Genomic DNA, 24546 nt, shown 5'->3' with positions numbered 1-24546 from the left:
TTTCAATGAGTGTTTATCGGTACCCGATGAAGCATAGAACACCAACTTGAGCTCAGCTGAGATCATTTGTTTCACATATTTATGTCCAAAAGTAACCAGCAGAGAATAAAATTGTACCTCGCTACTTGTATGGGAAATACTCATATCACACTCCCAGTTGCTTGTTAGCATCAAGGTATTTGTTAGCAATTCTTTGTAAGTATATTGTGAGTAAGGGTTTTGCAGGTTCTTTTTAATTAATTTGTGACTAGAAGTAGCCAGCAAATGGCCTTGATTGTCTCCACAGTGTCTGCAAAACTCCTAAATGACAGTGCTGAGTAAAAGTTTAAAATTAAGCTGTGCTGAGTGAATGGTTTGTGACTTTTATAATATTGGACATGAAACATTTTTTTTTAGTGTGTTCTAAACCTTTGATATAATCTCAGCCTTTGGTATATTAGAGAATTCCTGTACACACAGGTGAGGTGGCCTTTGGTGCCATCCTGACACCTCACCTGTGATAGCTTTATCTGATGGATACTTATAACCACACATTCCTCCCCTTTACTATACCGAAAGGCAACAGACAGAATGCTGATGATTTTTCAGCGTAACCCGGTGTGTCAGTAGGTGGCGTCGTGCAGCTCCATGTCTATTCCACTCCTCACTAGAATCAACAGTTGGAACCTCATATAGATGCACCCACGCGCACAGAGATCACTCTCTTTCTGAACATCGTCCACACCCTGGCACCTGGAGTCCAAAGATCAATTCTTCATACCGGTGTGCAGACCTCTAAATTGGGACCTTTTCACATGGCAAAAACGTATATTCCACAGAACGGGGTGGTGAGAAGGCTTTGAGGAATCTGCTATTAGAGTTTCCACTAGTAAGAGTGTTATTGAAGGTAACTTATTCTTCTAATGGATACTTCTAGCTGCAGACTCTTCCCCTTTAGAATATATATCAAATCAGTATCTCCCCCAGTGGTGGGTCTGGAATGACTCAGACCAAAATGTCCTGCAGGATCGAACAGGCAAAATACCCTTCCTGACGGACATGGATGCCCACATAGTAGCCTGACAAATATCCAGGATAGGCACTCAGTGTGCCAGTACAGGAGTAGCAGCCTTGATCCTTGTTAATCCCTCAGGGGCAGCTTCTTGGCCATAGCATAGAAGAGCTTCATGAAGAGGACTATTCACCTGACATTCCCACAAGAGCTGATCATCCATGATTGAAACAGCAGAGACTCTCCTTCAAAGTGGAGGAGTGACGTGGAACAAAGAACATCAGAAGTTTGATGGACTGGCCTATGTGAAGAGATGCCCATAAAAAAGAAGGCGAGGGAAGTGTTTGTCGTGGAGAGTCATCTCTTCTTCCCCTGATATTTAGTATAAAATACAACATACGAGCGCAACCCACCCCATATGCTTTTATGGGGTCCTTATCTCCACTTTCACATTAACCTCTTCTGTGCCCATGACGAGATAGTCTCGTCATGGAGCACGGTCGCGCTGTGCCCATGACAAGACTATCTCGTCATGAACCCCACCCACTAATTAAACGCCCGGCACAGGAGGGGGAAAGGGCGTGGCACAGAAGGGGTTAAAGTGATATACCCTTTATTTAAAAGGGCTCGCACCCACAGGAATTTGTGTCACACGCTTAATCCTCGAGTCCTCCTCATGTTGTCTTGGAACCCTGTATGGGCTCAACCCTGGCCCTCTGAAAGTAGCGAGCACTTTGATCTTATTTTTGTTTTTTGGGATCCTACCCAAGAGTTTAAAAAAGCCTCCAGGACCCCTTTAATTTCCTGGGGCGTTAGACTGTGTTAAAAACAAAATTAGATGTGTTTGGAGGATGCCGTTTTGCAGCTTGAATCTTTTCTGAATTCACATGCTGTGCATTATTCCGCCATCTAGTGGTTGGGTCCGGAATTGTAGTTTTTTTCTCTTTTTTTTTCTTTCCTTCTTTTCTTTTTTTTTCCTTGTTGGTGGGTGTCGACATACCTCCATTTGGTGTCTCTCTGTGACGTCGACGTGCTTCCTCCGGGAGCTTCCACCTTTGGTCGCCATCTTCTGATTCTTTTTTTCTGCCGTTGGGTCTGGATAGATACGGAAGGAGCTCCTGAAGATTGGAGAGAAGAATCAACAAAAATAACGAAAATAATCTACAGAACAGGAGAAGAAGTTCTTTGACGTACCGGTCTTCGAGTCTAGGAGCCAGGGCGCGGCAAAGAGAAGAATACAAAACTTCGACAACATACGAAGAATGCGCATGCAGGGGGCTCCCTGTGTGCGGTAATGGACAAGAAACCATTCAAGTTCTGTGACGATTGTCACCACAAGTACGCACAGAAGGCTCAGCATCCACTCTGCAACTTTTGCCTACCGCTGGACCACCGAAGCGACGACTGCAACACATGCTCGGCTTTCACCCCAAAAACTTTGAGGGTAAGAGAGAGACAGAGAAGAGCAAATTACAACATGCAGGGTCAAGGCCCACCACCATCGCTTTGAGACCTGGGCCTCTCCAGCGAAGAGGAGGACAACGTCGCCGAAGGGCCTGAAGGCGAAGAGGACGCCACGTCCCAGTTGTTGAGGTAGGAAAAAAACGCAGAAGGAGGTAAGAGAACCATCGACCTCAAAAAAGATAGGCGAGACACGAAAGAGTGACTCTAAGTCCTCAAGAGGAGTCTCGGCGTTGAAGCATTCGACGACTGCAAGCACTTCCAAGGACAAACAGTCCGTCGGTTCCTCAGACAAGGACTTCGAGACGGCAAACACCCTAGAAAAAACGAAAGACAGTCACGAAAAGGACTCTTAGACGTCGAAAAAAGAGAAGGTAAAACGGGCTTCAACAGCTCGAAAAGAAAGGTGGAAAATCTCGACGCCGAAGCACATGCGTCTGATGTGGAAAAAAAGGAAGAGGCTCGAAGCTGAAATGGTGAGTATCTTGCAGTGCAAGAAAGATTCCGAAGAAAAACAAAGAATTCAGAATTCCGCCGAAAAGGAGGTCGATGAATTACAGCAGCCAACAACCCCAGAACCTGTCGAAGAAGCCGAAGGGGACGAAGAGGACCAAACCTATGAGGGTTCGGCGACCTTGGAGGCTCAAGACCTACAGTGGGAAGATCTCGACGCCGAATCACCAGAAGTGTGGATACATATCCAGCGAGGCCTACACCACCAGATGACATTGGGATGTACAACCGAGTCATAAAGAAAGCAGCAGATACTTATGGAGTGCAAATGGAGGAAGAAAAGCCCCAATCATGTTTTCTTCTAGAAACCTTGCTGCCTACCCGGATAAGGAGTCAATTCTTTCCCATGCTGCCAAGTGTACTGTACCAGTGTAGGGAAGCCTTTAAAGAACCTGCCACATGCAAAGCAGTCACACCAAGAGGGGAGAAGAAGTACAAGCATTCCTCTAAGGATCCTATGTACATCAAGGGGTCGGTACTAGCTGATTAAATTATCTCTTCCACAACTCAGAAGAGAGCTAATGTCCTCACCAATGTTGGCCCACCACCAGACAAAGAGAGCAAGAGGATGGATCTCATGGGAGGAAATGTGGAAAGAGTGCAGCAATACAGTGGCGCATCGCAAATTCAAATGCATTGATCAACAGGCATGCATATCAACATTGGGAGGAGGTAGGAGAGCTACTAAAACACTGCCAGACCAGTTCCAAAGAAGGGCAAACCAGTTAGTGGAAGAGGGGAAAAAACATGGCGAACACATGTTTAAAATCAGCCCTTGACGCTGCAGAAACATCTAGCAGACAGATGATGATCGGGATCACTGAAAGAAGACACGCCTGACTGCGAATCTCAGGTTTCAAGCCCAAGGTAAAGATCAACATCCTAAACGTTCCGTTCAATGGTGAACAGCTGTTCAGAAGTGTCGTGGATGAGAAATTAAACCAATTTAAAAAGGACCATGAAACAGCAAGGTCGATGGGGGCACTACAATTCAGAGGCATGCGCAGAGGCACATCCTCACGGAGACCAACAGGCAGGGGAAACCACCAACCTGCAACCTCGTACCAACAAGGTTACCAAGGAGTAAGCCAGGGACAACAACAGGGTCAACAACAACATAATTGGCAATACCAACTTGGAAGGCAAACCTGTTGAGGGCACCATCGAGGGAGAGGCCAACCGCAAAAACCACCTCCAAGTGACTTCACTCCAGAAATTGCGCATCCATAAAGAACAACACAGACGATGCTACAAGATACAAGCACAAAACAAGATCATGGTCATATAAGCAAACAATTCCTCCAACATGTTACACCAGTAGGAGGCAGGTTAACATACTTCCTCCAAGAGTGGAAGGAAATCACTTCAGACAAATGGATATTAAACATAATACAGTACGTTACTGCATAGAGCTTTCAAAACAACCTCCAAACAAAAAACCAAGCAACAAGGTGCATTCAGTAAAGGAACTATCACAATTGCTCAAAGAAGCGCAAGAACTTCTAAACAAGGAGGCAATAGAGAAAGTACCACACAAGGAAAGGAACAAGGGCATTTACTCCACGTACTTCCTCATCCTAAAAGTAGACTGAACTTTACGCCCAATACTAGACCTAAGGTTCCTCAACAAATTCATAAAGAATCAAAAATTCAAGATGACAACTTTGCAAGAGGTAATACTTCAGATTCAAACAGGAGACTACATGGCAACTATAGACTTAAAGGATGCCTACTTGCACTTTCCCATGAATGGAAAACACAAAGGTCTACTAAGATTTGTGATCAACAGAACTCACTACCAATTCAGGGTGCTAGCATTCGGACTGAAATCAGCACCAAGAGTCATCACAAAATGCCTAGCTGCTGTAGCTGCCCACCTAAGAAGGCAAGGAGTTCATGTTTACCCGTACCTGGATGACTGGTTAGTAAGAGCAAGCTCCTACAATCTCTGCAAACAACATATACAGCAAGTCATACAGACACTGGTTCAACTCGGTTTCTCAATACACTGGGACAAATAGTCACCAGAACCAGAGCAAGTAAAGGTGTTCTTAGAGGCAGAAATCAACACAATACTAGGGAAGGTATTCCCAAGCAGGAAAAGAACATTAGCACTACTGAAGGAGACACATCTTTACCACAAGGGGCAAGCTCTGACAGTGAGGACAGTGGGAAACTGCTAAGAATGATGGCTTTATGCATTCATTTAGTCCCAAACTTTCGACTGCACATAACCATTCCAGGAATGGCTTCAAGAACAATGGTCACAAGCAACAGGGAGTTGGGACGATCTAGCGGTTGTCACCCAGGCAGTTCATCAAAAGATGCATGGTGGAACAGAAAAAACATAGCACAGGGGAGACTTTTCACACAACCAACTCCAACAGTGACCATCACGACAGATGCTTCCCCGGTAGGATGGGGAGCGCACATGAACAACCTCAAAGTAAGGGGCTTTTGAACACAACAGGATGCGGTAAAACATATCAATTTCCTGGAGTTAAAAACAGTGTTCCTAGCCTTAAAAGCCTTTCAGAAAGAGCTTTACCGGAAGAAGGTGTTAATACAAACAGACAACACAACCACCATGTTTTATATAAACAAATAAGGAGGAGCTCAGTCTTTAACACACTCAACCCTAGCCCAACAACTATGGAGATGGGTGATTCCAAGGAGAATAGACATACTAGCAATTCATCTGCTAGGAAGGTCAATGTGGAAGCAGACAGGCTGAGCAGACAAACCTCAGCCTCCCACGAGTAGGAATTGAATCAATCGGAGATCCAAAAGATATTCACGAAATGGGAAACCCCACAAATCGACCTATTTGCAACTCCCCACAATGCAAAATGCCAACAATTCGCATCCAGGCAACCGTGCAAACAGTCCCTAGGGAATGCGCTATGGATAGACTGGTCAGGGATATTTGCTTACGCTTTTCCTCCAGTACCACTACTGCACAGGGTGATCAACAAATGCAAGCTTAGCCACATGACATTAATACTCATAGCACCTCAGTGGGCCGGACAGACTTGGTTCTCAGAGATAATGGAGATAACTCTAGGAACAATGCACAAGTTTCCAAAGAGAAAGGACCTCTTAACAATGCAAAATGGAAAGGTACTACACCCAGAACCAGAGAGCCTAAGCCTGGCGACATGGCTCCTGAGGACTTGGAATTCGCTCACCTCAGACTTCCAGAGAGCACAATGGCAGTGCTCCGAGAAGCCAGGAAACCTTCAACAAGGAAGTGTTACACAGCAAAATGGAAAAGATTATCTCAGTGGTGGCTTGAGGAACACATTTTAAAAAAGATCTAGGGAATCAACAGTTCTAAAATACTTAACGTATTTACTACAAAATAAACTAAGCTTCACATCTATAAGAGTACACTTAGCAGCAATTGTAGCGTATACAAGAGGCGAAACAGGGAAAAGTTTTTTCACATCCCACATGGTCAAAAGATTTCTAGAAGGAGCTAAGAGAATAGCACCTCCAAAGAGGATGCCAGCACCTACATGGAACCTCAATACAGTGCTCGCTGAAATGATGAAAGCACCATTCGAACCACTCCGCAACGCTACAAATGCTCACACTAAAGACTGCTTTTTTAGTTGCAATTACATCACTATGTAGAGTAGGTGAATTACAAGTGCTAACACTGCAAGAACCCTACTTCCAAATACATAATGACAGAATCGTCATGAGAACAGATCCACACTTTATGCCAAAGGAGGTATCAAGGTTCCACATAAACCAAACTATACAAATACCAAGCTTCTTTCAAAAGCTAAAATCACAAGCAGAAAGGGCATTGCACACTCTTGACGCCAGAAAAGCAGTCATGTATTACATGGAAAGAACCAAGAAATACAGAAAAACAAAGCAATTCTTTGTATAATTTGTCAACAGTTTTCTCAGACTACCAGTGACCAAAAATACCATTGCAAGATGGATTGCACAAGCCATACAGTTATGCCACAAACAGGCAGGTCAAACATTACACGAAGCACTACGGGCTCACTCAGCAAGAAAAAAAGGAGCAACAGTAACTTTTCTTGCAAATGCTCCTATCCAAGACATTTTGCCAAGCAGCAACATGGCCTTCAGTGCACACGTTCACAAAGCATTACTGCATGGACATTCAAATGAATAAAGGAGCACTAGTAGGACAAAAGGTCTTACAACATATATTCACAAACCAACGCTCATCTTCCACCCAACCACCACAAGACTAGCAAACCGCTACAAAGTCTATGAACAGCATGTGAATCCAGAAAAGATTCACATTGCAAAACGTATAGTTTCTTACCTGTCGGTGTAGTTTTGCAGCTTGAAGAATTTTCTGGATTCACTAGTGAACCCACCCTCCTCCGCCAGAAAGATGAGACGGGAGGAAATATATAAAGAGAATGAAAAATAAATACAGAGGAAAAAAAAATCCGAAGATGGCGACCAAAGTCGACGTCACTGAGGGACACCAAATGGTGGTATGTCGACCCCCACCAACAACAAGAAAAACAAAATGAGAAGAAATACTACAATTCCAGACCTAACCACTGGATGGCGGAATAATGCACAGCGTGTGAATCCAGAAAATTCTTCAAGCTGCAAAACTACACCGACAGGTAAGAAACTATACATTTCTCCAACATATGTTTAGGTCCATATATTTCAACCAGCTTTTTAATTGCCCAAATGGCAGTGCTTACTTTGAGCCGGTGGTTTGTGGTTCTCGGCAGCAGCAGTGGCACTTAATTTCCAGAACCTGCACTTAAGACAGCTGCCACATGGTGGTGCTGTTTGTGTAATTTGAAGATGAGCAGAAAAACAGTTTGTTCATTCAATGTGCATTCAAATCAACTAATACCTGCCAACCAAGCCATTCTTAAGGCTTTGACGGCCACGAATAGTCTGAATTGTTAAACTTGTAGCAGTGTGATGATTAGTAGTTGAGTAAGTACAGTGGGAATGTGTGGTGCAAACTGCGGTGGCCTTCTTACGAGGGCCCGCCACTTTTCTTTGTCTTACAAATTAAGCACTGCCAGAGGGTAACCCACCTTTCTTCCGGACCGATCGTATCCCTTGGAAATTGTCTCACTCAGAATTTATTTTGACCAATGTTTTAGTTAAAATGTTTCATACTCGCTCCATACAAAACACCTTCAGTCATACAGACTGACTTTTCTGGTTGAGTTTCTCAGCCGCTCTTAAATTAACTGGCAATTAAATGTCTTTTTAGGGTGTTCTTTGCACCATAGGAGAGTACGGGCGGGCGGACCTCTTTGTGACACATATACCATGGAATCCCCAGCATGGCCACCTACATCTAGTCACTACAGAAGTTATTACACAATCTGATAAGGACTCGAAGATGAAGCATGTCACGCAAACTCGTGTGGGTGAGAGTCTTTTTAAATAAAGGTATCTCCCTTTAATGTCAAGATGGAAATAGGGACCCCAAAAAGGCATACTGGGGTGTGCCGTTCTCCGTTGTTGTAGTCAATACCAACATGAAAGTGAGTGTCAATCTTGGGTAGAAAAGCACTCTATCCTAAGCACCAATGTGTCCTGAAAGAAGGTGGTGTAAGGCGAATGTACTGAAAGAGCTTGAAGCTCACTCATGCGATGAGCTGAAGTGATCACAGTGACTATCTCCAGAGTCAGGAGATGTGGGGGACAGGTGTGCAACAGTTCGAGCAAGGTACACATAAGGAAAGGTAGGACCACATTAAGGGCCCACTGAGTCAAAATGAAAAGCTTTGGAAACGTGGACCAAACTTTTAAGGAAACTCATCACAACATAAACAAGAACAGCTGATGCAGTAACCTGCCAGCGCTCATAGGCTACGCTGAAAAACCTTCCCGGTCCAGACTGATACCTGAGGATATTCCAAAGGTAAGGAATCTGCAGGGAAATAAAGTATCCACCAGAAAGAGCGTTAAAGACGGTGAAGAACTTGTTTTTTGTGTTTTTTAACTGGGAGAATGCACAGTATGCAGCAAATCGTTGCCGGGAGAAAGCAGGTAGCCCACATTAAAGCACAAAAACACCTAATGTGCCTGTCATTGGCTGATTTAAAAGGCAGAGTTATGGAAATAGCTGTTCATCTCAGTTACCAAACCGCCGGAATTTACTGAACCAGGTAAATTTAGTGAAGCAAAATGTCATTTCGTACTTGAGGAAGATTTTACTGCTGCTTTTTTGTACAGACTAGTACTCCATGAAGAACTTCTGAAAGAGATAATGGGTGTGCTGTAATGTTAAGAGATGTTGTTCTTATTGTTTTTGTCACTTTGTTGTCTATATGAATAGTTAATGCACCTGTGTTCAATTATCTCAGATTTCCTGTTTTTATTACTTGCAGAACCTGTGTCAACGGCACTCTTGTGAGTTCTGTCACTCAGCTTTGGCATGGAGACCGGATTCTTTGGGGAAACAACCACTTTTTTAGGTAAAAGGCTGCATCTGTGACTAGATTAATTGGAAGAAGCCCCCTTTATTATGTATTTAATTTCATGATGTTGACCAGTGTCTTCTGTAAACAGGCTGAACCTGCCCAAGCGGAAGCGACGTGATTGGCTAAAAGACTTTGAGAAAGAGGCGAGTCTGACTGAATGTGATCTCGATGCAGCAAGCGAAGCCTCCTCCGAGCCGGATTACAACTATGAATTTGCCCAAATGGAGGTTATAATGAAAACACTAAATAGCAACGGTAAGAACACGTAGCTCTGTGTAGCAGACAGTTAAATTGCACACAGTCATTTTAGACAAATAAGTTGTAATATTTGTAATTGCTACCAGATTTGTGCATCTCTCCTACTCTATGTGCCCCTCAGTCCCTGTGTGAGTGCAGCCCGAAAGGCATTAGGTTCCACCTGGATCTCTGTCCAGCACACTTGCTATATTGCCGAGTGCCAACAACTATGAGATTAATGTGGATTTGGATCCGTTGGTCTACTTAACCAGAAATAAAATAAATAAATATATTAATATCTGACGAAAAGTTTATAAGAAAGTGTCGATCTACTGGTCACCTAATTTGATCCTTGACTTGACTGCTTTTTTTAAAAATTTGTGTTCCGTTAATTTCTTTTGTTAAAAAAGTGTGGCGTCTTTGTTTGGTGTTTAATTGTAAAGTTGATTAGAAGCTTACCACTTCTCTATAGAAGTCAAATTTCTTTATCAAAATTAAATCCAAGAGGCCAGTCTGTCTACCCTGTACAGGGAGATAAGAAGTGACCTGTTATTGCATCAGTTTGAGCAAACATGATAAGTATCTTGCAGTTTATAGTAGGCAGGTAGACTGTTGGGTTAGTGCAGCTGCTTTTAATATTTCCCTGGGAAAAGAGAGCAATGTTAGTTGTTGCAGAGCCGCTCTGCATTTTGATAGATGTACAGATCCACATAATGCCCAGTTTCACCTTCCTGTCCGTATAGTCCCTCTTTTCTTTGATCCGTCTGAAAGAGGCTTCCCAGAACTGATTTTTTGTATTTTTTATTTATTTATTAGACTTGGCTACCTTCTTTGCTTTTGCATACAAGCTGCTCTGGCCACCTGCTGATGTGATTTATTATACTCCAATTAGTAACCTTTTTGCCCTTGCTATTTCGGCCACTATTCTGGAGCCGCATAATATATTTTCTTCATGCTTTTATTTAATTGCAAGGTACAATGGTTTGGCTCAGATTTTTGTTACACCTCTTCCTATGGTTTTACTTTTTTGGGTACCACTGAAAAAAGTTTGGTAATGGTACTAATCGAATTATAACAAAGCCAGCGAGCTTTCTAAAATAATGCATTTCACCTAAAAAAAAAATAATAATAATAATTCCCAGTAAAATGTAGTTGGGTGCAGGACTCAAATTTCGAAACATGATCTGAAATTTAAGAAGATACAGCTTCCTTGCCTGTAGTGTTAAGTTTTTTAAGTACCATTTAGAAAAAATGATATAGAGGGATTAGTGATAAAGACTGGTGGTGTGTTAACTAGGTGTGAAGAAGGATATTTGATTGAGTTACAATTTGGTAGTTGTGTTATTCTTTTTAAAGTGTTTCAAATTAATGACCAGAAAATACCTATATGAAAATGTATTGGCGAATATGTGGTTGTATGATTTCTTACTCATTCAACGCATTTTTATTGGGATTTTACGTGTTTGCATAGTACTTGTCATTTTGCATTTGCTTCTTTAAGTTAATCATAATAATGGTTGGCAAAATCATGGCATGGCATTATGCCTGTATACTGCTCAAAAGAACTCTTGTTTTTTGCCAGCATAACTTCAAATTTTAACCTTGAAACAGCCTTTGAGTCTCTTTGTTGAGCCCTGCACTTCTTATGAAATGTGCCCACATGAACATGAGTTTACTTCCATGCAAGCATGAACCTCAGCCTATGGGATATCGCAATGCTCCATGGGATTGTTTCCTTGTGCCTGCACTAGATTTGACTTTACTTTCACCGCAGAACGTTTCAAAGTGTACCCTGCCACTAGATATACACACTCTTCTCCAATTTAATTAGGAAGGTGTCTCTGCCCCGCTTCGCCAATTTCTGTTTTCGTAATATGTTTGAAACTGTTTTCAAAACCCAAACATATTTTGCTTGGAGACAGTATGCAAACTATGTATTTCCTGGGCCTCCTCTGGTGCTTCCTGCTTCTGGTGTGGCTAGCCCTGAGATCTTCCAAGGTGCTACAAATAATTGACAAGGACTATGGAGGTGTGCTGCAAAGAATGTGTTCTTTCTTCCAAATCCCCCAAAAGGCATACAGGATACCTTCTTTCCTCAGACTCGGTGATCACAGCTGACAGCTTATTTTTCAGTTTTTTTTCTCCAGGTAATTGAAGGACATAATCTTTCATAATCTGTCCCTGATAAACAGTTCCTTGCCACATGGCCAAATTAACTCTCCTCCTTTCAGATGGAGTTAACAAAATGAAAATCAATTTGAGTGTTTTGAACCATTTCATTACTGAAATAGCCCCAAAGGATCAGATCTTTACTTACGGTCTTTAAAAGCCCCTATTCCATCCTGACTAGCAAGCAAGGCACCTTTCCTTATCAGGGAAAGACATTTTAAACTTGTAGGTCTTATCAAGGGTGAGTCCAACTCAGCTGCTACCATTTTTTCAGCCCAACTCAGCTGCTACCATTTTTTCCATACACAATACATCTCCTCCCAGACCAAGCTTCCCTTCAAGGGTTACAAGCCATAACACTTTTGAAGCATGCACTTTTGCACTATGCAGACAGACTATTCCAAGGTCGGCCTGCAGGTAGAAACACACGAGCCATACTTGTACTGAGGACCACATTGTGTTCTGCTTTAGGAACATTACAGTGGCTACCCTTTATTTAGCGATCCATCTGCATTACACTATAAGCCTTCCACAGCAAAGTTCCAGCCTTCCTTCAAGTTAAGGTCTCAAACTATAAGCCCCAACGCATGTTAAAATGAAGTCAATCCCTTCCAGTTCTGGCAGTGGATCTCTGGGAGACCTGCCCTTTTCATATGTTGAGTGCCAGTTTCATATCTGTACACAGAACATGGTTGTTAGCTGCTTCAGTCCTTAATCTCTAGGCTAACCTCTTGCACCTACGAGCAAAATAGGACAAAACCTCTTACAAAAATCACCAACCGCATTAGGCACAAAAGCTACGGGCTAACACTAAAACACAGTTGCACAAGGGCGCATCAAACTGTGTCAAGTTAACACAAATAATAAATCGCAAAGGGAAAGGATCTGACGTGAATCGCTGCTACACCACTAATTTGGAAATGAACTGGTCAGTCCATAGGAACAATTTTGCTGGGAAGCCATTTACTTTATAAATAACCCTATAAGCTGCTTTGTAAATATAATGTTGGCTCATCGGAAGCTATCTCAGAAATGCATTCACTTTGTAAATGTCATCTCACTAATAGACCTATATCCAGTTTGAATATAATTTCCACCTGAAAAAGCTGTTCCTTTAATTTCTATAGACTATCTGCATATTAATGCCCTCTTTAAATGAAGCAACCGTATGATTGAAATTAGCAGAAATGTTCTAGCTTGAAGGCATGGCACACACCGAGACTTGAGCAGTTGATGTTGGTGTGCAGCAGTAATGGGATACTGGGAGTAGCATGAAATGTTAACACTAGTTGTGGAATGTCACTGACACTGGGAGAAGTTACTTTTAAATGTGGGAAGGGGGACACCATCCCTGGGCAAATCAAAAATTGGACCACATTCATTTTCTCACCTGTGCTGGATTGGACCCTATAGTGAAAAACATCAGACCCAAAATAATCTGTCAAGCGGCTTGAGTATTCACTGGCAGAGATGCGTTTTTGAGATTTCTTTTTTTTTTTTTTTTTTTTACGCTTATATTGAGAATAATGTTAAACATAATTCACACCCAAGAGTTAGTCATGCTTTTATCTGCAGTCTTAAATCACAAATAATATACATTATAAAGTTGAAGTAGTACCGATAAATGTCTTTATGTTTGTTTATTAGTACTCCACAAATATTTCTGTGATAATCATTTTAGAAACTGAAGTAGTTTAGTGATTGTGTAACCACTTAAGGCGCATTGCAATTGTTGTTGAAGCTATTTCAACACCATTACATTACACACAATAAGATTATGTCTGAAAATTATTGCAGTACAAAGACGCACATGGAACCAGACAAAACTAAATCAAAACATTGTAAGTTGTTAGAAATGTGACACTGTGCTACCAGACACAGCGCCACTATCAGTGTGTGATTTCCCCTACCCTTTTGTCATAAAAAGGCATATCTCAGCCTGTTCATGAGTCTAAAATGGACAGCGGTGGTGAAATTTACTCAGTGGAGTAGAAATTTTGATTCTATCAATCCTTAACACTGATGAACGACTAATGCACTCACAGGAATGTAGCAGCAGGGAGCTTTTCGCAAAGCACATATTTGTGCATGCACTGTTACTACACTGCAGTGTTTCATAGTAATAAAAATTAAAATGCATATTTTCCTCTCCGGGAGCAAAGCTTTGTCGGCTTTTGCTGCTATAGGATTGAAATCATGATTGTATTGCACTGAGGTCTGTGCAATGGTTCTTTTCCACCAAGAATGTAATTGAGTAGACACAATGTGAATAATCATAACACAGCAGGCAACCAGATCAGCCACCTGGAAGCCTTAGTGGCTCTGCAGCAGAGCCTCAGGTTGCAGGTACAGCAGCACAACTGATCGCCTAAGCTAAGCAATCACATCTTTCGGTTCATCTGGCCATCGCCAACACCTCCTCTTTAAATCTTCTGCAGGGCATTGAAGAGATGCTTGCTGTGGCGCTGCATGAGGGAGAGCATTATCCATCATTGAATAAGGGCTATGATTAAGACTAGACTTGGTATGATGAATGTTGTTTCTAAGTAATCATGCTACTAGACTGTAATACATCATTCATTGCCATTCGTAGGTGATTTTGCCTTTGTGTTGCCACTGTTAGTCAGCAAAATGGACATATCGGATGGTGGATGTGTAATGAATTGTGATTGATCAGAGCAGCTGCCTTGGAGATTATCGCCAATTTTTAGGCTTTTTTCATCAATGCAAACATCTGTTAGTGGAGAAGCAAAATGGCGCAGATGTAGTGCATAAAATATTGAGCAGACAGAGTATGTGTTAATCTAATGATGTTCTTCAGAACAGAAAATGTTAACAAGGAAAACGAAAGAATAATAAAGCAGAGTGATCCATAATAAAAAATACAAAGTTGACCGAAATAAATGCCTTCTTAAAGTTGAAACTGTGAGGTGTAGATTACTGTGTGAACCATGTGTTAAAACTGAACCGACCTAGTAGCTTCTTTATATGTTCTTGCATTTAGTTGCTAAATAGATCATGTGTGTAACTTTGTTGGCATTACTTACCTTGCTTGGTAATTTTCTTACTATTGGACACAGTGATGTCTTCCAATTCATTTGAATGACTAGCTATTTACAGTGAGATGCGATGCATTAGTCTAGGGATGGGAGCCAGTTTGTGAAGTTCAGTAATGGTTTTAGGAATAAGCTGACTCTCTCGTGCTCTGATATTTACCATTGCTTCAGTGCATCACTGTTATTTGTGGATCTTAACATGGATTTCCAGATTCCTGTCATTACACCACATTGCTAGTTGCCATGTAACTACTTCCTGTTCTTGTGGAATATTCTGAACTGTTGATGAACTCAGTTGTGCTCACCTGTGCTGATTGGTAGGGGAAACGTCTGATATCAGGGAGAAGACTCTTTCCGGTTCCTCATCAACATGGGAGACTTTGGTTAAGATATTCCCTCCAGATCAATGGCCTGAAGTCTTCAAGAGTTTGCAGGAGAGCTGGAGCAAAGGTTTTTCCTATGAGTAGATATTGCATGCAACTGCCTGGCTGGATTTGACAGTGTTAATAGTGGCTTTTGCTGTCTCCTCATAACAGTGGGCATGATGATAACCTATCTGTAGTGCTTGCTACCACTTTCTTGCAGTTTCATGACACTTAAGGAGTCACTAACATCAATCGAAGAGGCCTTTGTTTTACTGACTTTGAAAAGGTTGGAAGACTGAGTTCTCCCATTCTGATTCGCACCAATCATGAACAGTTTGCAAGCAGACCACTGCACCAGATTCAAGAAGCCACTGGAATTATGGGATGTTGGGAAGTTTGCTTTTAACAGCTGTTTTTTCCAGCACAAACATTGAGCATATATAAACTTTTTTATAGATTGCAAGATTGTTTTCATGTTACGTAAAAGCATTTATATCATGCAATCTGATGTCAGTATCTTCTTGTTTCTCACATTCCAATTACACATTAAAACAGGTATTTGTTGATTTATGACTACGTGTCAACAAATGTGCTCTCTGTATTTTTGTATATATTTGTAAGTTAGTGCCATAGTTAAACACCTCTTTGAAAGGGAGTCCCTTTTTCTTAGGTTCTCCAACCTGCCTGTCATTCACCATTTAAAAGACATACATTAAAAATACATGGTAAGTTATTAAGTTGTTCCATTCCAGTATTGCTAATAGAGGGTCACATCTAATGAGATTTAAAAACCATGACTGATGTTTATTGGCCGGAGTTTAACTCGGCACAGGCCATAACAAAAAGATTGCTCTCTTCTTGTTTAACCACTGCAGATTTACAAATGCGTGACGTAAGAGCAACAAAGAATTGTAGGCCAAAGAATTTGTGAAATTATATCTCATAGCCATGCATCTCTAATGGAAGCTGCTTTATCTTGCAGTAACACAACCATGTAGCTCTGCTTGCCTTCTAATTCACACAACTAAATATGTATTCTGTTTCCCGTCAATCGTGTGTTTATATTACTACTTACCAGTCATTCATTATGTTTAAAATAATTTTTAATGTCTCATATATTTATTGTTTACACAAAGGAAGGTTAAGGATTAAGTTCATGTGGTTAAAATAAAAAGGAGCGCCCCTGGATATAATTCACGTTCTCTGAATATCCTTTTGTTTAGGCAACAGACAATGGTATAAATGACATGGTTGACTTTTTAGAAAAGTAGTTTCAGCTCTACCCCTTTTCAGACCTTTGAAACAATGGATATTGCAATATGAATTTCATCTATATTTTACTTGGATAGACTTTATAAAATTGCTCTAGTGCAGAAGGATTTGAATATTTGAAATACATGTAAGTATTTGGCATCTATGGCATTGATTGTAAACTTAGCATTATGCCGAAATCAAGCAAGTAAGGTACTTCAGAGAAAATTGAATGGAAACTGGAAACAGAGATCCTCTGTTGTCCTTCTCCAAAATGTCCTTTCCTGGCTCAAAAAAGTATTTCACATTTAGAATCAAACATGCATCCCTTTGTTTCTACTGATGATTGCAGGCATAGGTAAATAACACTAGCTGTGCCTTGTTAACTTCACCTATGTACACTTGGCAACATGGCTCTGAAAAAAAAAGTGATAGTCAATACCCCTATTCAGAATTTGCACAGTAAAGCCATTCAAGACAGATTGAAATATTCTTAATCTCATATTCTATTAAAGTATGTATACATGCAAAATAACAAGTATTATTCTACAAGGGTTATAGCCTTCCACACATTCATATTTATCTGAAAAATCATAATTACAATTTATACTTCTCTAGGGAGATTGCCACAAAGGTGGAGGGTAGCAATGCCATCATAGATTTCCATGTTTGTTCTATCCCTTCATTATTCCCGTAATGCTTATGAAATTCTCCTAGATCCTTTTCAGCCCTGTGCATCTGCCTTCATAGAATGTAATGACTTATAGCCTCCTGAATATGGCTAAGAGTACTTTGGGTAATTAGAAGTTTTACACCATTTTAGGTGTGCGGGTTGAGAGTAAAATTGACAATCACTTTTCAAAGTACAGTCACCAGTTTCAAATTATGTTGCATTTCATTTGCAGTGAGTTTAGCGTGCTTGGCAAGTTTCATGTCCTGCAGTCTATTTGAAATGGGGAATGATGAGCCTCCTGAAAAGCCTTCCCTGCATGCCCTGACTTTGAGAGCATGTGACACACCAGTGACCAGCTAAGCTTAATATCCCCATTATTTGAGTTTCAAATGCTGATCTCAAGCTTGAGTAAAGACTTCAGACTATTGATATAGTGCATGTAAATTATGCTTGTAGCAGCACTACCTTGCCTCCTATTTTGAAGTCACTTTTGTGCATCAGTTTTTTTTCTCATGTCATCAGTGTATTGCAGTTCCTGCAAACATTGTTAATTGTTTGGCTTAGAAAATAAATACATTTGTGTTTAATAATGAATTTATTTTTTAAATGTTGTACCAAGTCAGTCACCTGAAAAAAGGAAACCATTTCTTTTCATTTTCTCGATGTATTTTTTTTTTTTTATACCAATGAGAATGTTCCTGTAATATTTAAATGTTTGTTTCTAGATTTTTGGCTATTCCGCCTGATGAAAGCGAGTTCCTTGGACATCCAGAATGTTGATTTGTTAGACTGGCTTGTGTGAGATTTATTTTAAGAATTATTAATTCGTTGGGTGTTATGTAACACACCAAGTAACAGTTTGTGTTGAAAATATTGGATTCTTTAAGTGCTATAGAGACCTCATTACTGACAAAATGTCAATTGATTTGTCTTATTGTTTTAAGGCATGTGAATGGTAGATTGTCAATGCTTAATTTGTTTTCCCACATCCAAATATTCTCATATGCATGCACCACCACTGAGAAGAGAAAATAGTATTTTCTAATGTATTATTGACTACTTTTCACAGTTCCCTGGAAGGTGAAAAATATTTGAAGCAGATATGGTATGTGGGTCTCCACGTCAGCACTTAAAGACATAGAATGGTGATATATTTTTTTTCTTTTTAGAACATGTTTCTATTGAAAATAGTACAATTCAGGGTATGAGTAGACTGTGCACTCGACCGTGGTGGAGGCATCCATAAAAGGCATCAAACCCACTTCTCACCTTTGTCAACTTAAAACCATCCTATTCCCATATAGGTGTCGTCAATTACAGAAAAATAAAATAGAACGCAGCAGTATCCTTCTCCACAGTTCAAGAGAAGCAAAAGTTGCCCATCATCATACAAAACATGAATTATAAAAGACTAAACAATGAACAAATGAAAAAAAAGAAAACAGGCAGCGGGAGCGGTCATGCATAACTAGGCACCTCTTACAAGAGAAGAGGGCAAGGCAGCAGAGAAATCCTGGGGGAATATAGGGGAGGAAGGATAAATCGCCATATCCCTCAACAATGTGGCTACACCATCTAAACACCACACTTCAACATGTGCTCTTTCCAACTCAGTTTTGAATCTAGTCCCCAAAACCCCTGCAACACATGTGCCCAGCTCCCGATCCCGAGATGCAACAGGGGAACTACTCGCTGGCTCGTCCACCTCAGCCAAACTGTCCAACATATTCCCCCACATCTCCATATCTGCTCTACCATCCATGTCTGTGCAATCAGTGATCTGGGCTGCATTCAGTGGATAGCCATACAGCGCCTAGCTAGCTATATAACCAGGAGGGAAAACCTCAGTCTCATTTTGGCCCCTCGCTTAGGAGTCGGGAGCACCCCAGGAGTCCGTGTTTGACCAAAGCGTCCACCTGTATATGCATGATCATTCACATGGTGCGTATGACCCTTCCCCAATACTCTGTAACTTACTACATTCCCATGTCATATGGAGGAAGGACACGGGAGTCGACCCACACCGATGGCAAGCAGCAGACCAGGACCCATTAATCCTATGTAAACGTTGCCGAGTTAACTATGTGCGGAAAACAAAACTGGGTGAGTTTGAACTGTGATTTACTGGCTGCCTCTTTGACTTGAGCAAAGACCCTCCTCTAGTCAATATTCAATAAAATCTTTATTCATTCTCTTCATTAGATCATAAAAGCACAGATTAATAACAAACTCATTAAATACACAGTAAAAACAATGATATATATCAGTTAAAAACTCTTAAACGTACTAAGCTTTCGTTAACCTATAGCCAGGAAAGCCTCATTTTATTTATTTATTTATTTTATTGTTTTATAGAGCGCGAACCAGACCCGTGAGGGTATACGAGCGCTTTACAGGATTGAGTGGGAGGAATACAAGGCGTAAGGATGGGAGGGATCAAATTGGGAGAGATAGGGATACATTATACGGGAGGAGCACGCAGTCCAAAGTCCAAGCTACATGTGGGATAAAAATTAAAGCAGGTAGATAAAATATACAAGGAGGTCACATTATATAGGAGGTGCACGCCGTCTGAGGTCCAAGCAGCATGTGGGATAAAAATTAAAGCAAATAAAAATCAAGGCAGGTAGGTATAATGTACACAGTCACCGCTCTTGAGGGGGGATGACCCGAAGAGCAGAAGAGTGTTTCATCCGTGGAGGCCGTAGACAATGCCGAGGTGGAGGGTGGAAACATGTCGATGAGATGATTGTAAAGTATTCATTAGATGAGGTATTTTCCCCTTAACAAAGTTTTGGTCTCCTTAAAGTGTGCCAAGAACGGAAGTCTTCTGATGGAGGGTGGGAGAGAGTTCCAGATTCTTGGAGCGGCCCCAGAGAAGGCCCGATTTTAGGTTTTTTTCTTCCGGAAGCGTGCTGGTTGCAGCTGCAGGTCTTTGGCAGATCGGGAGTTTCTGGCTCCTCCGGATATCACGAGTTGTTGGGCAAGAAATGTAGGGGAATTCGACTACAGAGCTTGTGAGTAATGCAGGCCAGTTTAAATTGTATTCTGGCCTCTAAGGGAAGCCAGTTCAGAGCTTTAAGAGATGTGGTCAAATTTTTTTGAGCCCGATAGGAGTCTGGCGGCGGTGTTGAGGCAGGCTTTCAATGGGGCCAGAGAGTTCTTGGGTAGCCCTGCAAGAGAGGAGCATCCATATTAAAGTCTGGAAATGACAAGGGCCTGGTTTGCCATAAGGTCGGACGCATCGAGGAAGAGTTTTAGGTTTCTTAGGTAGCTCAGGTGAAATCTAGCCGTTTTGGCCATCGAGTTTATATGGCCATGCATATTCAGGCTGCCGTCAAGGGTTATTCCAAGGGATTTCGCCGAGTCAACAATGGTAGGAGGGCAGTTTAGTGCAGTGATGGTCTTCGTCCATTCCTGGATGTCTGGGTTGGGTTTGGGTGGGGAGATCAGAAGAAATTCAGTTTTATTTGCGTTGAGTTTAAGCTGGTTGGCGGTGAGCCAATGGACTGTCAGCTTCAGGGCCTCGTTTAGGGAATGTCCTCGGGGGAAGAGATTTTTATGTAGACCTGTGTATTGGCGACGTACATAAGGTAGGAGATGTTGGCGGCACGAAGCACCTTGGTGAGGGGTTCGAGGTAAAGGTTGAAGAGGGTGGGGGAGAGGGTTGATCCTTGGGGGATTCCAACAGAAACCGGAGAGGGGGTGGATAGATCACCGTTGATGAGGACTCTCTGTGAACGGTTTTGGAGGAAGGATCTAAACCATTCAAGGACTGTGCCATCCAATCCCATCATGAGTTTGAGGCGTTCTAGGAGAATTTTGTGGTTAACTGTATCAAAGGCAGAGGAAAGGTTTAGAAGGATTAGGAGACAGGTTTTGCCTAAGTCTAGGGCTTGGAGGGCGTCATCCACAATGTGGAGGAGCGTGGTTTCCGTGCTGTGTCCAGGTCTGAAACCTGATTGGAAGTCATCTAGCAGGTGAAAGTTGTTGATGTGTAGGCTTAGCTGCTGTTGCACACATTTTTCCAGAACTTTGGCAAGGAGTTGGATATGAGTCTATAGTTCTCAGCGAAGGCAGGGTCCAGCGTGGGTTTTTTAAGGATGGGGACAACTTGGCCAGCCTAGAACGAATCAGGAATTGAGCCCTGTAGGAGGGAGGCGTTGATTATTGCGGTCCAGGAAGGGATGATAGCCTGAGAGGTGGCAGCTAGGCAGTTAGAGGGGAGAGGATCATTAAAGTGATTATTAGGTTTTAAGGAGGCAAAAATTCTCGAGATAGTGATCGTCATAGATTTTAAAGTTGGACCAGTGTGCTAGGTTTTTGGGTGAGATTTGGGAGGACAACGTGGAGAGAAGAGATGGAGCTGGCTGATTTTGATTTTGGTGGTGGGTTGCGGATTTAAGTTCATTTCCTAGGGCAGAGATTTTATCACAGAAGAAGGAACAGAATTCCTCGCTTGATATTAGGGGTTTGGGTATTTCTTTGGCGGTTTTCACTAGTTTGTTGGATTGGTGTTTGACCAAGTCGAACAGCTTGCGAGGTCGGTTTTTGGCGTTCTCCAGTTCAGTTCTCAAGAATTCTTTTTTAGTGCTAAGGATTTTCTTATTGTAGGCATTTCTGGCCTGTCAAAGAAGTTTTAGATGTGCTGCTGATGGGTGTTGTATCCAGATTCGTTCCGTCTGTCGAAAGGATCTCCTCTCCTTGTTGAGGGATCCGCTGAACCAGGGATTTCTGTCTTTGATCTGGGTTCTTTTTAATTTTAAAGGTGCCAGGTCATCGAGAATGTCGCATATGGTGGAGGAGTAATTGTCTGCTAGGTTGGCAACCGATGTGCACTGTGGGGGGGGGAGGAGGAGGAGGGGGAGGTCAGACTCACAACGCGCTGCCAGTTTCTCATGGTCGAGGTTCTTGGTTTCCCTAACCCATCCTTTGGGAATCACAGGTTGAGGTGTCCATGATTTGTGGGTGCTGGGCAGGAGAAAGGTGATGGCGTGATGATCAGACCAATCGCAAGGATCATTGGAGATAAGTATGACCGCTGATTCCTTAGCAATGATCCAGTCTAGGGTGGCACCTTTCGAGTGAGTAGGGAGGGAGCAGGCTTGAGTAAGGGCTTGAGCGGCCCAGAGGTCTCTAATGGCATTGCCCTGAGGGTCCATAGGATCGTTCCAGTGCAAGTTAAAGTTGCCAAGGAAAATGTCGTTAGAGTTTGGGGACACCTTGGCTGTGATGATTTCCATGAGGAGGTCCGTAAAGGTGTCGTTCTTGCCAGGGGGGTGGTAAAAGATGTGAAGTTTGCACAGCTGTGAGGTGTTGTTGGAGATGGCGAGTGCGAGGTATTCGCAGGAGTCCGTGGGGTCCACCGGCAGTTCCGTAACAAGGAGGTTGGAGCGGTAGATACAGGCAATGCCATCCCCTTTTTTCTTTGAATGCCTGTCCATCCTTACGATGTTATAGTTGGGTGGGACTAAGAGGTCAAGGTAGGGCGATGAGGAATCCTTGAGCCAAGATTCTGTCAAGATCGCTAGGTCCGATTTATGACTCAGGATGAGGTCCGCAACATCAGATGCATGTTTACAGCTGACTGGCAGTTTATTAGGAGGCCGGCGAGGGAGGGGTAGGAGTGGGTGTCGAAGGTAGAAGCAGAGGTGGGAACTTTAGCTAGGTTGCTATTGACCACCTCTCTGATGCGGAGGGTAGCAGATCTGTTAGGGTTGGTTGCAACCGTGCAGATATGGTGTTCTCCCCTCTTGTCTAAGGGGCATGGGGTTGTCAAGGCAGAGTTGTAGCTACTGAGGAGGTCAGCCACTTCTTCCTCCGTGAGTTCTGAGGGATTAATCGTGGCAGGGGTGGGTTCGTAGGTGTGGAGGAGAGCAAGAATTTCCTTTTCAGAGAGGTGGCAGGGTTGCTTACGTGGGCACAGGTGTCTCAGGGATAGTGGTAGAGGGTGGAGGAGGGGCATTGTGAGGGGGATGTGGATCGTGTTCTGTGAGTGCCATAGATTAGAGAAGGAGAGTTCAGTGATGTGAAGGAGGTGCTTTAGGTCCAGAATTGATTTGTGGATGCTCAGTGTTAACTCGGAGGATCTACGGTGGAGAATATCAATGTCTCTAAGAGAGGTATGTTCTGGTAGGCCGGGGGCCAGTTGCCAGGGAGCGGTTCTGATGGTATGTGCAGGTAGCCTAGAGGTGGGTTCAGGCGGGCTAAGGCCTGGTAGCAGGCGAGCTATTGGGATGGAGTGAGGGGGGCTAGGTCGATCCGCGTCCCTATGGGAGGGGCTAGCTGGACCAGAGTTCTGGGCCATATTAGGCATTTCCATACCAGTGTTGTGAACCCGAGCGGGGGTTACAGTAGGCCGGTAGCAGGAGGTTAAGGGTTTAGGGACGCTTCTGGTGGTGTGTGCTAGAAGCGTGATGGCGAGGCGGGACTGGGTTGGCATGTGAGGTGGGCTCCCTAGGAGGTCTAGGTTTGGTGGTAAGGGCGCGCAGTGGATGGCATGCGTGGGTGACAGCGTGACCGGGCCGGGTCGCCCAATGACGATGTCACTGGCAGGAGTGGTTGGTGAGAGGCAAAGTATACTTGGCGGAGTGGGCGCGAGGTGGAGCGGCGGGAGCGTGGACGGAGATAGGTTATGAACATGTTTTTTAAGGAGGGTGAAGAGGTCCGCAAATTTGATGAGATTTTTGGGAGGCCCTTGAATCAGGATAGTGCCGCTATTGTATAAGGTGATAGTCAGGTCTGCACGCAGATTTGCAGAAGGAGTGATTGTGAGTTTTTTTCCATGAGGGATGTTCCTTGTTTCTTGTACTTGGAAGAAGCTCGAGAAGGCATTGCGCTAGCGAGACGTTTACCTGGAATGGAAGATGAGGTCGTTGATGACAGTGCCCTGGTTTACGCAGAGCCGATGGTCAGATATCAGCGTCTCAGGATGACTTTTCAGGATGGAGTGTTTAAGGGTTTTGGAGGCAGATTTGGAGGGTAGATAACTGTGTAATAATTGGCTCCCGTGGAGGTCAAGCAGGGCTCGGCCATGCTGGGAAGAGTGATGAGGCTGCAGCCCCAGTGGTCAGTTTGTGTGGCGAGATGAATCCACAGGTCTGCCCTACAATCAAGGTTTGCTTACGGAAAGTGCTACCGCGACAAGATGGCCTGCCTTAGATGAGTAGCGAAATGCAAAGTGCAAGGGCAGGTGAGGTCAGTCCGCTTTCACTAGCTAGGAATAGTGCAAGTGGGTATCCAGAGCAGTAAGTTGAAAAAAAGCTGTAGAACAGAAGCCCATGCCCAGATGACCACTGTAGAAGTCCTCTTTCTGTTGTTGTAGGTGGTTTCTGGCTTAGTCCTCTTTCTGTTGTTGTAGGTGGCTTCT

At 42.8% G+C, this 24546-nt stretch overlaps 1 protein-coding gene across 6 annotated transcripts in view; it reads left to right on the top strand.

Moving 5' to 3' along the window:
- KIF13A (kinesin family member 13A) overlaps window positions 1-24546 on the top strand; it is a 758668-nt gene that overhangs the window by 467155 nt on the left and 266967 nt on the right. For 3 of the 6 annotated variants that reach the window (XM_085607087.1, XM_085607088.1, XM_085607086.1), the window contains exons 12-14: window positions 9334-9420; window positions 9515-9681; window positions 15210-15338. In XM_085607087.1, the coding sequence (XP_085463213.1) occupies window positions 9334-9420; window positions 9515-9681; window positions 15210-15338 (383 nt within the window). The remainder of the gene's footprint in view (window positions 1-9333; window positions 9421-9514; window positions 9682-15209; window positions 15339-24546) is intronic. The other 3 variants (XM_085607091.1, XM_085607090.1, XM_085607089.1) reach the window with 1 other exon arrangement.

This window comes from Triturus cristatus, chromosome 5_2, assembly GCF_964204655.1.
Source record: "Triturus cristatus chromosome 5_2, aTriCri1.1, whole genome shotgun sequence".
Classification (NCBI taxonomy): domain Eukaryota; kingdom Metazoa; phylum Chordata; class Amphibia; order Caudata; family Salamandridae; genus Triturus; species Triturus cristatus.
The sequence above is the reverse complement of the archived record's forward strand: the minus strand, read 5'-3'. Positions and strand labels throughout refer to the sequence as shown.